The sequence below is a fragment of the Phyllostomus discolor genome, chromosome 1, assembly GCF_004126475.2.
Source record: "Phyllostomus discolor isolate MPI-MPIP mPhyDis1 chromosome 1, mPhyDis1.pri.v3, whole genome shotgun sequence".
Taxonomy (NCBI): Eukaryota; Metazoa; Chordata; class Mammalia; order Chiroptera; family Phyllostomidae; genus Phyllostomus; species Phyllostomus discolor.
The window spans coordinates 23,960,854-23,974,250 of NC_040903.2; the positions used below are offsets into that span (position 1 = coordinate 23,960,854).

At 38.3% G+C, this 13,397-nt stretch overlaps 1 protein-coding gene and 1 non-coding gene across 2 annotated transcripts in view; both read left to right on the forward strand.

Moving 5' to 3' along the window:
- The first annotated feature begins 311 nt into the window (after positions 1 to 311).
- Positions 312 to 418, forward strand: LOC114493583. Its single transcript, XR_003684217.1, has one exon. It is a non-coding gene; the product is annotated as a U6 spliceosomal RNA (small nuclear RNA).
- Positions 419 to 794: 376 nt separating this feature from the next.
- KLB (klotho beta) overlaps positions 795 to 13,397 on the forward strand; it is a 34,457-nt gene continuing 21,854 nt past the window's right edge. The window contains exon 1 of the mRNA XM_028507068.2: positions 795 to 1,713. Within this exon, the coding sequence (XP_028362869.1) occupies positions 889 to 1,713 (825 nt within the window). The 5' untranslated portion in view covers positions 795 to 888. The remainder of the gene's footprint in view (positions 1,714 to 13,397) is intronic.

Here is a 13,397-nt window from a genome sequence, read left to right on the forward strand (position 1 = left end):
GTAGTCTACTCTTTCACTATTTTCTTTTTGAGATTTTTTTTGTAATTATCGTATTTATTCTTCAAGTGAACTTTCACAATAATTTTGTTTAACTAAAATTTGGGATTAGAGGGTTTTGGTTAAAAGCACATTAAATTTGTAAATTAATGGGAATGTGTTCAGTGTTTCCACACAAAAAGTGCTATATATTTCTTCATTTTCTTTCAAATTTATCAGTACATTTGAATAATTTTCTTAAATTAGGTAACATTCAGTAAGATTATTCTTAGATGTATTATAATTTTGTGGGAGTGGAATATCTTATGTTTTCTGTGCTCGCGTCGGCAGCACATGCACTAACATTGGAATGACACAGGGAAGATTAGCATGGTCCCTGAGCAAGGATGACACGCAAATTCGTGAAGCGTTCCATTAAAAAAAAAAAAAGGAAAAAAATCTTACACTTTCTAATTCCTTATAATTGGTACATAGGAATGTTATTTATTTGCATATAAGATTATGTTTCCTGAAATGTGAAATAATAAAATGATTACTCAAAAATTATTTAAAAAATTTTTAAATGCATATATGGTCGCAATCATGTTCAAAAATTCAGAAAAGGTTTTGGGTCCGTATGAATGGCTACAGAGAAAATATAGCATTTTTATTCATTGTTTATATAGGCTTTATTACACATTCAAACTATTGCCACTGATTCATTTTCATTCAACACCTCTCAGAATAAGAGAAAGAAGTCCGCTGGTGGCCATAACAGAGCCACCTCCCTCCAGTTACGTTGCTTTCTGTGACCCATCCTAAGTCTCACACTTCAAGCTAATCATTGACAGAGCTTTACAATCACCAGCTTTTACTGAGGCGTCGATAAGACAGCCCAGCAGTTGGTGGCAAATGAAGCCAGGCTGCGCGGCGGGGTCTCCAGGGAATGAATGGGTTTCCTCCAGCGCTGATGCCAGGAACGCGCGCTATAGGGAAACGATGTCGAGCGGGGCGCTGCGAAGATCCGTCATCCTGTCAGCGTTCGTTCTCCTGCGAGCTGTTGCGGGATACTCCGGGGACGGAAGAGCTATATGGTCTAACAACACTCATTTTAGCCCGGTAAATGAAAGTCAGCTGTTTCTCTATGACACTTTTCCTGAAAACTTTTTCTGGGGCGTTGGGACTGCAGCATTTCAAGTGGAAGGGAGTTGGAACACAGATGGAAAAGGTCCCTCTATCTGGGATCAGTTCACCCAGACACACCTTAAAAATGTCAACAGCACGAATAGTTCCAGTGACAGTTACATTTTTCTGGACAAAGATTTACTGGCTCTGGATTTCATAGGAGTTTCTTTTTATCACTTTTCCATTTCCTGGCCAAGGCTGTTCCCCGATGGAATAGTAGCGGTTGCCAATGCGAAAGGTCTCCAGTACTACAATGCTCTGCTGGACGCGCTGGTGCTAAGAAACATTGAACCTATAGTGACTTTATACCATTGGGACTTGCCTTTGGCACTACAAGAAAAATACGGGGGCTGGAAAAATGAAACGATAATAGATATCTTCAATGACTATGCCACGTACTGCTTCCAGACGTTTGGGGACCGCGTCAAATACTGGATTACAATTCACAATCCGTACCTGGTGGCTTGGCACGGGTACGGGACAGGCACGCATGCCCCCGGGGAGAAGGGAGAGGCAGCAGCCGTCTACGCGGTGGGGCACCACCTGATCAAGGTACCGTACAGCTGGCTGCGCGCCGCAGCTCCAGGCTCTCCGGAGCAGGAGTTCCAAAGAACCCCTACGCAATGCATCTTCTGTTTAAATCACTCTCTTTATTGAAACCCACTTGATTGATTGCAGTCTAACTCGCCTCGCTGAGGCTAGTCTAAGTTCCAGCCTCAAACTCCATTTGCAAAGTAGTGTGTATTTCATTTCCATAAGATACTACTAAGGTAGTCATCCCATTATTTCTCTGGGAAGTGCATTTTTAAAAATTATTTAGCTATCTTTAAATCTACAATTACACAGCAGAGCATGAGAATATGAGTTTCCTTTCATTCTGTGGAAAACAGTACTTTACAAATTTCATTGTTGAATATCCTTTTCTGACAACCTGCAACCATGTCAGAACTATGTTAAGGCATGACCATTTTAAATATGTATTTGTTGTTACTATTGCTATGCTTAGTGGTACTTAGCTATCGTAAGCTAAATAAATGTTAGCTAACTGATATATATATTAAATGCAGGAATTAAAATAAATGTAATTCACAGTTGATTTTATTTATGTGACATAGCAGAAAAGATGACATTAATTGTTCTAGGAGTTAAAATTAAACAAGTAATATCAAAGCCGAGAAGAATATACTCTCCTTTATCCTCTACTAAGTGTGAAAGCAGTGTAATTTAAAAGTTAGAGTTTATGCTGAAATGATAAAAATTATTAAATAATAGTAAAACTATAAGCAAAACAAGTTAATATTCATTGAGTGTTTACTATGTGTCACAGACTACTTTAAGCATTTTGTGTGCAGTATCACATTTAATCCTCATGATAACCTTATGAACTAGGTCCTACCATCAGCCCCATTTTAAAGAAGAGAAAACTGAAGCTCTGTGAGATTCAACAACTTGCCCAAGGTTACAGAGTAAAATTCAGCTGTCGTGAACATGGGGTTCATAAATGACAAGCTAATGAAACACTAAATGTCTTTATTAAGACTGTTTTTAAAGGAAAAACCTTTTGGGAATTTTCCAGAGATATTGCCTCACATTGAGGCTAACATCTAGAATCAGGTTTAACTTTACTTGGGAAAAAATAAATTACTCTGGAGAACTGTTACACTTTGAAAACTTAAAATAAAAGAAACCTCTATTAGCGGGTCCCCATCATGTGTTAGGGGAAGTAATATGATTTTGAATAATCAAATGTTAAATATACAGAAACAGAAAACAGGTACAAGAACAAAACATTACTCCATGTCTAAATCTGCACACAAAAATGTCTGCTGACCCTTCTTTTCTTTCTGAACTTTCTGGATTATTGCCCATGTGCATTGCGCTGTGATTCAGTCAACACCTGGCCTTGCAGGGAACAGACTGCATTATGATTTCAAGGCCATTTACACACCTTTGGATAGAGTGGTATGTACAACTTATTAATGTGTGGGTGTACTGTGATTTGGGACAAGAGACCTTAAAGGGAAGAAAACTTACAGCCACCAATTATGAAGATTATGCATATATGAGTTAGAAAAATGTTGATATTTCTATTATCTAGCTCTTTTAATTATTAAAACAATAAGTGCTGGTATAAACTGAGAAACATCAGATTGTACCAAAGGCTATCAAGTGAAAAAGTTCTATTCTGCTTTCCCTCTCCACCTGACAATCCCAACCTCAAGGAAACCGCTGTTAATAGTTTCTGATATAGTAGTCTGTTTGGAGTTTTCTATACAAACACATGTACATAAATGGTTATTTCACTCTTGATTTTAAAAATCCTAAATTGTTGGAAAGTTTTCAGTTACCTAGGAAAATGTTAACAATTAGAATTTTCATTAAAAACATACGTCTAAATGATTAATTTAAAGCCTCAAAAACTGGCTCTCTGATAAAACCCAGGAAAAAGTTGTAACTAACAATAGATATTGCTTCCAAAGTTATAATACAAAATGTTATATTTTCATATGTTTTCATTCTTCTCCAGTTTGAGATAAACTATGCCCTTAACACAAAATGAGCACTCTGATCATGAGATCAATTCTATTGTTTAAACTGGAGGACTGCATTTTTTCCTGCAGATATAGTCCCCCAAAAGACAGCCAGAAGCACAGGGATTGTTTTCTCCCACATCCTAGTGCAAATCAGAGCAACATCAGATTGTCCAAGGTCCATCATCAGTGGCTACAGAATTTCATTTCTAAATTATTGTGTTTTCCAAGTAATTTCTTCCAACTCTTGAAAATGTCTGTATCACAAACCCAAATAAGGAGTGTCAGGGGTCCCCTGAGATCAGTCAGAAAGTGAAATACACTGCCTAACTCAGGGACTTATAGCACCACGGAGAAATCTGGCAACGATTGGTAACCTGAGGTGAGCTTGTTTTTCCCACTTGTCCCCTCTCTGCCTTCCCTTTAGCATAGAGAAGATTAATTAGATATTTTATGATGCAATGAAGTGTTTCTTCCTTATTATGCCACCTTGTGATGCAGAAGAAGCATTCTTGAGGATTAGTTATTCATCCAAGAATATTTATATACAACTAAACTCATAAATGGTTATAGACCACTTTATTCCCTAGTCCTCAGTGCTGAAAAGATTGCATGGTAGCTATGGGGTCTTTTAGGTTCCAGGATGACCTTGAAAACTCCATCTCAGTCTGAAATGTCCTGGTTGGGAAGACACCTGAACTGGGAGGACTGGACAGTCACAAGACTGACCTGGAATTTAGATTCCACTGGATTTCAGATCTGGTGATTACCTTAAAGTGAGTCTAAGCCTCAGGTAAAAATTTGTTGTCATCACCCCAACTAATGGATGCTCCAGTCTGAGTTCTTAACAATATTCGGAACAGAAAGAGCATGCATTGATTGACATGATCATCTGCAAGGACAATAATCACAGCTTTAAAGATTATACATAATTTTGGCAACAACATTGCCAGGTGTCTATTATTATCCCCATTTTACATAATGCTACTTCATGCATCACGTCACTCCCCTGCGCAAAATCCGCTAGTGACTCCTTTGGCAACTCTGGGCCACACTGGAGGAAGAGCTCTCTGGGGCCACACACTAAATACACAAACACTAACAAAAACCGGTGAGCCACAAAAAAAAAAGTTTTAAGTAAATTTACAATTTTGTATTAGGCTGCATTCACAGCCATCCTGGGCTGCACGTGGCCCGTAGATTGGACACCCCTGCCCCAAAACTTTTGGAATAAAGTCCCAATTTTTCATCAAGACCTTCAATGCAAATCCAGCCTCCATTCCAGGCTCCGTCCTGGCCACTCTCCCACCCCCATCACTAATGCCCAGCCCTTTCACCCCCCACTCCGCTACAATGCACCACTAGCAGTGTCTCTGTTTTACCTTACTATTCCCCTCCACTCAGCCTTCACTAATGCTGTATTCAGCTAGAATGCCTGTCTTACTCCCTGCTTTGCTGATATAATGTCCCTCGTGACTCAGTTTAAGCAGCCGCCACCTGTAAGTTATTCTTGATCGTTTAGGGTTAGTGCCACCCCTGAGGGTTCACACAATAGCACCCGTACCATATGGCACTTTTCTGTCTCCCCCACAAGACTGAGAGTTCTTCTAAAGAAGAGGCTATTTTTCACTTGTCTTTATATTTCCAGCACCTTGCACAGAATATTAGATACATGCTAGGAATACATGTTTGTTGACTGAGTGGTTTAGGATTTCTATCTTAAACCTGTAATCAAAGATCCCACCTCAAGTTCAAAATTCATATTTCATTTCATTTCATTATCACTAACTCCTGAGTTGCCTCTATTAATCCAGTGGTGCATTCGTGTAGACTCCTTAGGTGGCAAGTGACAGGAGCCTAATTCAAGTTGGTGTGAGCAAAAATGAGCAATTTTTAAGCTCAGTATCCAGGTGTGGGGAATGAACGGGCCCAGTGACCAGGATACTCGCAGAAGCCCCTCATCTCAGTTTTTCATGTACATTTTTCCTTATAGGTTGGCATTGTTCTTCTCTGTAGAGGAAGAAGTTGTTTTTCTCCCAAGTTGTCTTTAAAGTTTCACACTGTTTGCCCTAGGCTCTCATCCCTCAGATCAAGGTTTCGGAGCAAAGCTCCAAGGTTTCACATTAGGAAAGGCAGTCTTTGTACCTGTTTTTTAGATCAATAAATATGTGTAATAATTTAAATGTGTAGATTTCCTCCCCACTAGAAATGGAATATTAGAGAGCCTCAGAGTAATCGTGCATAGAGGTTGGGGAAGATGAGTTTGTTCACAAGGTGGGGAAGCTCATTCATTTGTTACTCCACTGAAGTACCTCCAGCTGCCATGATAGTCTTGGTCATCTCATGGCTCTAAATGATTGTGTTTCGTAGACATGTATTGTTTACATAGTATCAGGATTTCTCGGCCTCCATTGTATGGACATTTTGAGCCAGGTAACTCTTTGTTGCAGTGGGCTGTCTTGTGCTTTGTAGGATATTTAGTGGACTCTACCCACTAGATTCCAGGAGTACCCTTGTTGCCAGGGTTGGGACAATGGAAAATGTCTCCAGACATTGCCAAATGTCCCCTGTGGGGAGTGCAAAAGTGCCTTCCTTTCCTTCCCTTAAAAACCACTGACTAAGCAGTTAAAGCCATGAAGCATAAAGAACATGGGCTTTAAAATGTAACCAGTTATGAGAGACATTAAAAAATGCTAATTTACAAAATTCCCTTGAGATTGTCACTAGGTCTATAAGTTGCACACAAACTCAAAATTAATTCATAGTATTATCAGAATGCTTTGGGGGAAGAAACACTGCTTGAAGAAACATTAAATGAGAAAATAATGTTAATGATTGTATCTAGTTTGACTTTTCACATATTGGAAATAAAGGCTGTCCCTGTTGGCTTTGTGTTACTTGTAAAATACTTGAAAGAGCTAACCCAAACCATGTCTCTTACATATATAGTTATTTATGAGCACAACACCAAACTTACTCTTTGAAAGCTTGTAATTTTTAAAAAAGCAAAATTTAAGAATTCAAGCAAAATGTTATAGAAATGATTTTTATCCATTTTTGATGCCATAACACTGTTTCACTAGTTTAGTTTTTTGTGTATCACTCTATGTTGGCTTTTTTGCTGGCCTTTTTGTTTGTTTCCATAGCCAAGTACCACATGTACTATTATTTATTAAAACATTTTTGTAAGCCTTGGCTGGTGTGGCTCAGTGGACTGAGTGTGGGCCTGCAAACCAAAGGGTGGCTGGTTCAATTCCCAGCCAGGGCACATGCCTGGGTTGTGGGCTAGGTCCCGAGTAGGGGGTATGCAAGAGGCAACCACACACTGATGTTTCTCTCCCTCTCTTTCTCCCTCCCTTCCCCTCTCTAAAAACAAATAAATCAAATCTTTAAAAAATTTCTATAAAATGTTTGTTTTGAAAGGAAACTTTGTATCTTACTATGCATAAGAGACTGGTAATTTCTAATACCCTTAAAATAAATACGTAATATTTAAAATTAAAATGTTTTATTCTTATTAAACCTAATGTCAAAAAGAGGTAGATGTGCCAGGCTTGGAAAACACCATAGAACGGGTAAATTTTACCCTACATTTTAGTATACATTTTGTCCTAAAACCAAACACAGGGTGTCATTTAAATATGTGTCATAAAATGCTTTTTTTGATGTAATTAAAATAATTTAAATAATGCAACAGTGTGTATTACATGGGAACATGCCAATATTTATGTTTGTATATTATGAGTATTTTAAATATTCATACTTTAATCCCTGGATATTTATAGAAGCTTTACATTCTTTAATAATAAAACAGACTACATAAATAAATAAGTGGACACCCCTTTGTGTACTACACACAGATGATGAAATAATTTTTTAAATTCCTCAGGGGTTCAAGAGATTGTTTCACGCTGTGAAAGAGGCTTTTAGGACAAGAAACGTTGGGAAACACTGATCTAGGTCAAGGCCTCACCAATTTGTTCCCGCGTCTGGGATGTTTATTTCTTCCCTATTTTCCCACCATTTTTTGGCATCCTTCCCTCAGAGAAGCTCATACAAGGCTGGGTATGTGTTAGATACTCAATAAATAACTCAGTTAATTATTTCCGAACTAAAGATCTACTTATCCCAGAAAGGATTTAAAATTGCAATTGAATAGAAGTCAATTTCAGACACATGGACTTCAGCCCATACCCTGACATTAACATATAGTCTCTTGAGAACCTCCAAATCAATCACGTATGCCTGCTTCTGTGAAAAATTTTACATGAAGAGTCCGTCTCGAAACAAGCTGCAGAATGCTGACTACTGTTACCTCTGCGCGATGTGTTCATGAGGGTTTACCGTATTACTCTTTCAATGTTTGTGTATTAGGACAATTTCCACAACTAAAAAGAAAAAATAAAATAGTAAAGAGAATATTTTTTTTATTTTAAAATAAAACAATCTCCTCTATACAAAACACTTCTTAAAGGCTGTGTCAAAATTCTTAACCAAAATTTAGTGTGAAAACTGCAAAACCAGCTGTGAAAAAGCCACCATTCACATGATTAATGGCTGCGCCTTCCCTGCCAGCCTGCTGCTGCAACTGCTTTCTTGAACGAGAAGACTGCATGTTTCAGAGCCACACTTAAGTAGATTGAAGGCCATTTTTAAACCTCTTCTGCCCAACCCCCCTCCAAGATCTTGAAGACTATAATATTTTGAAATGTAAATACTAGGACAATTCTTTTTTAGCTTTTCTTGGTTAGATAGAAATAAAGTCTTCAAATATCATCTGAAATTACTTGCTTTCTCCTAAAATAAAGGGATTTTTTTTAAAAACTCCCTTGTGGAAGTTGAGTTGTAAGACAATAGCATATCAAAATTAATTTTGCTAAATCCTGTACTTAAAAAGCTAGCCCAATCTTTTCTGTCAATGAAGGACAGAAAAAAGAAGGTTGGAAAAAATCGTGTTGTTTGCCACCTTCCACCACTTTCCTGTCCCACCCCACACCCCAAAAAAGAACACAGAAATGGGGAGGAGAAAGGACTGAGATTGGTCTTAATTCTTAAAGTGGAGGATTAAGACAATCATTACAGATAATTTTTGCCATTCTATAGTACTGTTTTTAATAATTATTATCGTAGGAAGAATATTTTATTGCATACCTACAGTGGTGTCAGAAACTCTCTTAGGTACTTTTCATATATTATCTCATTAAATGCTCACACCAACCCTACCAGATAAGTATTCTTATAACCATTTTACAGTTGATGAAACTGAAGCCTAGAGTAATTTGCCTGATGTTACGTAGCTGTGTAAGTGTTTACAGTACTCATATCTAGTACTCTTTCCATTATTTAACAGTATTTTCTGATCTCCGGTTGGGCCTGATTTTCCACGTGTGTTTACACTTACACAGCTACATAACACTTTGGCTCCACAAGTGTCAGAGCCAAAATTCAAATCTTACCCATCTCCACCCAAGCCAGCAAGGTTTAATGGCACGAGCCAGCTACCCAGCTTCAATGAAAGGGAACCACTTACAGCTTGAAACCCGGGGCAGCCACTTGTGTTGATATTGACTCAACAGGTATTTGACTTCACTCTGGCTATTTAAAGACCAAAATATTCTATCTACATGTTTTATTCGTCCACAAAAATCTATGAACAGTTTATCCCTGACTCATACATTAACTATGAGACTTTTCTTTTGTCCCATGATTTTAATTTTTATTTGCTCAAAACTTTAGTTTTCCATTAAAGTGATGTTAAATCACCTATGTGTGTCCCTGGCAATACCATCTATTTAAGTAAATGTTAACACAATTATTCATTTAATTAGCTAATGCATAGTATGTATATGATAATCCCAATTCATCTCCAATCGGACCTAAGCCACCTCTAACAAAATATAGAAAATAATGATCAAACAAGTTAAAACTAGCATTCTTATAGATGTTTCTAATCAAATTTGAATAAAAGATAAAAACTGCTTGCAGATAAGAACTGCCAAAGACAGTTTCTACAACCAGAATACCATTGTTAAATATAAGAGTCATGTAAAAAACCTATTTGTGGATGACAATTGGTATCTAAAATCTTCAAGAGAGCAATATTTACTTTTTCTAATCATTAAGGAGAAAAAGTTATACTTCAGTGAATGATTAACAAGAGTTTAAATAAATGTAATTATAAATGCTCAGAGAATAACATTGTGATCATGTTTAAACAGCTTGATTTGATATGAACACTCTCATACGTGGAAAATCAGGCCCAACTGGAGATCAGAAAATATTGTTAAGTAATGGAAAGAGTACTAGATATGAGGAACCTATGAAATGGGGGAAACTTTGCATTAGTTTATAGTATAAAATAAGATATTTAACTGAATGTAAAAAGGCTTACTGAGAAAACTCAACATTAGAATATTGTCTTTGTTAAAAGAAGAGTATAATTAAAACTATTGAACATTAACGACAATTCCGTTGCTAAGAATAGATCAAAACCATTTAACTTACTAACCAATAATGAGTGCATCATAGAAGTAATTACATTGGTGCTTGGGTAATCCAGTAGTGCTTCCTAAAAATGTTCTTGGGTGCCTTTGAGGCTGGTGGAAACCAGGATCTTTTAGTGTCTGGGGGAATCCATTGGTTGGTTCTTCATGGCATCATATCTTGACCAGAGCTTATGTGCCTGAGTCTTAAATAAAGGACTGGGGTTTACTATTATCAGTTCCTCTTTCGTGCTAATCACATATGCATTGTATGTCTCCTCCTTTACCTTTAAACGTCAACATATTGTTACAGAAGAGACAAACATTCTTTACTATATAATGGAATCCAGAATAACAACTGTTTTTAAGTTTCTGGTTTTTTCTTTTGAGATTTTTGGAGAAACTGAAGCAGTGAAAACAGAGAGCAATTAAATTCACTGATAGAAACTAACTGTTTCGACCAATTCTCTTGACATTTTTAAACTACAAAAATATTGCATTTAAAACAATAATGCATTTTTACCACAAGACATTCAAAGAATCCATAGACATAAAGTTAAAAATGAAGCCTCCTCTTTAATTCTTTCTGCCTAACCCCATTCCCCAGAAGCAACAAATGTTGGCAGCTTGTTCAATGTCCAAATATTTTTCTATGCATGTATAAACACATATATCCAGACCATTTTTTCTACAAAATTTGAATCATACTGTACCATTCCGTCTTGGTTATCATTTCTGATGAACTGAAACATAAAAGTACTTTTATTTTGCTTATTTCTGTAATTCTCTCTCCTACCACAGGTTATTGGTCACATGGCAGGAGCTATTTTGTTCATCTTTTTTCTCAGTGTCTACCGTAGTGGCTTGTATGTGTTAAATAAGTGTCTGTAGGCTTTAATTTAAGGAAATAATCAATGTCAATGAATGAAGAGTGAAGAAAAGTATAAAATAATAGCTGTGGGTTGAGGGAGCTTAAAGAAAAGTGATTTCTCTCACCTGGGTTTTGAGGATGTATGTGATTCCCGAAAGGGAGAGAAGTTAAACGGAACAGAAGGTGATGCTGATGAATTCTCCATGTGGCTGGTCCTGGGGTGACACTCCAGGCCTCTTCTTCCCTTAGCGTGTTCCCAGCCCCCAAACACTGACGAGCGATTTCTCCCCCCCACCGGCCCTTGTTCTGGGGCTGTGGCCATTACACACCCCTTATAGTTTCACTGCTTGTTCAGTCACCATCGGGTTTAAGATGTAAACGTGTGTTTCAAAAGCACATAATTTAATTTTCATGATGACAGGACAGTGAACTAGAAGGCTGAAGTACTTCATTCTAATTCTAGCTTTGTCACTCACTAACTGGGACTTTGGGAAAGGCATTTACTTCTTGGGTGTCGACTACTCTGTTTATAATGGAAAAAAATATTGATTGGACCAAATGGCCTCTAAATCCATCCTCTACCTCTGACTAACAGGCACAACACCGAACTTGGAGAAATACAGCCTGGGCTTGACTTAGCTCCTGAAACTACACGAGTTACTCTCCACCCCTTGGTTTCCTCTCCTTTAACAAGGGAATGATCATAGAGCCTGCCTCGAGAAATTTAAATGTGCGTTAAGTGAGACAGTACCCGGAAGCACTCGGAACAGTGCCAGGCGCGTTTGGCACTAATACATGTTCATTCTCATCACTGTTTCTGTGATTGATTTTCTATGGCTTTGTAATTTCATCACTGCTCTGCTATGTTTGATCAAGGAAGTCACTCATCCTTAAGGATCATTAATAACCATGCTGTGTGAGGCATTATGCAAACACAGCATCCCTGCCCTCTCTGTCTAACATTGACACTGGTGTGAACATCACTGTCCTTAGTCAAGAAAGTAAAGTGTAGAAGCAGCGCATCAGGAATCCACGTAGCCTCTGACACCGGTGAGGGCAGTATCCCATGCCCATTCTGGAGCAGAGGGTTGACATAGGTGATACATGCTGTGCTAGGCACCCGGGCAATGGCATGGTTTTCTGAACACTCCAAGTCTCCTGGCAAGTCTCCCAGGATCCTTCCAGGTGATCCTGAATTCCAGGCATATACAGATATTTTCCTCTCAGCATGCAGAATGCCTCAGAAGGCTGAGGATATGGTACCTTCATTGTAGGACTGTTTAATTCTTTTAATAACCAAGTTCAGCAGAAAGAAAATATAATTTTAAAACAGTGAGTTGTGGTTTGTGCCCAGTGGCCTTCCCCCTAACAGCTTTGAAATTTAGAATTGGGACATGCAGAAAGAAGGAGGGTATAGTAGAGTGATCAGGGAGGCCTGGGTTCAAATCCTAGCTCCCCGCCACTATCCAGCCTGTGGAAACTTCAGTTTCTTCTCTAAAATGAGAAAATTAAATCTGCCTTACAGAGGCTGTATTATGCAAAATATGTCTCAGGTGACGAGCATACTCCTAGCTGGCTCCTAGTGGGCATTCACTGCACAGGTATTGCATGCCAGGCTCTTCCCTGGGCTCTGTATGCGCAGCTGAGACACAATGGATGCAGTCCCCGCTCTCAAGAAGCTCACGGGCCAGGTGTGGAGCCGCATGGCGCTGGCCTGAGACTCAGACAGTCTGGAGGCCCTCTGTAAAAAACATGTATAAAACACATATTATAAACACAAAAGTTGGTATAAAAGTGAACTTTTATTTTGAATGAGGAAAATCTTACAACAAATTACTGTAGTCTTAGAGATTCAGGTTCTTTTTTTTTCCTGAGATCCCTTTAGGACATTTATCAGAAATGCTTAACTAGCAATGCTTCCACTCACAACCTGACTCCCAACCCAGGTAGAACATCTCACAAGAACCCAGGTAAGTCAGGGCCCCTGAAGCTTCAGCGTCCTTGGGTTCATGGCAAATCCGCCTTTCTCGAAGGCCCCGAAATGGGGCCTTATTTTGGTCATTGTAAGAATTATATTATTTGAGATTTCCAGAGTGGCTTTTATACTGACTGTCTTTAACTCTTCGTTCCTAAATCCTGAGGAAAGACTGCAAGTTACAAACCCAGGCTATTTTAGCTGTAATTACACTCTGACATATGGTCCTTTTGCATGAAAAAAATTACTAACAGGATTACTCTTGTTAACCTGATAATAACGGAAAGCTTAAAAGATCATCCGTCCTCTGCAAAACTGGCAGGCAAATGTTATCTCTGGGCACAGAACCTGAACTTCAGTAAAGCTCCAATTTGCTA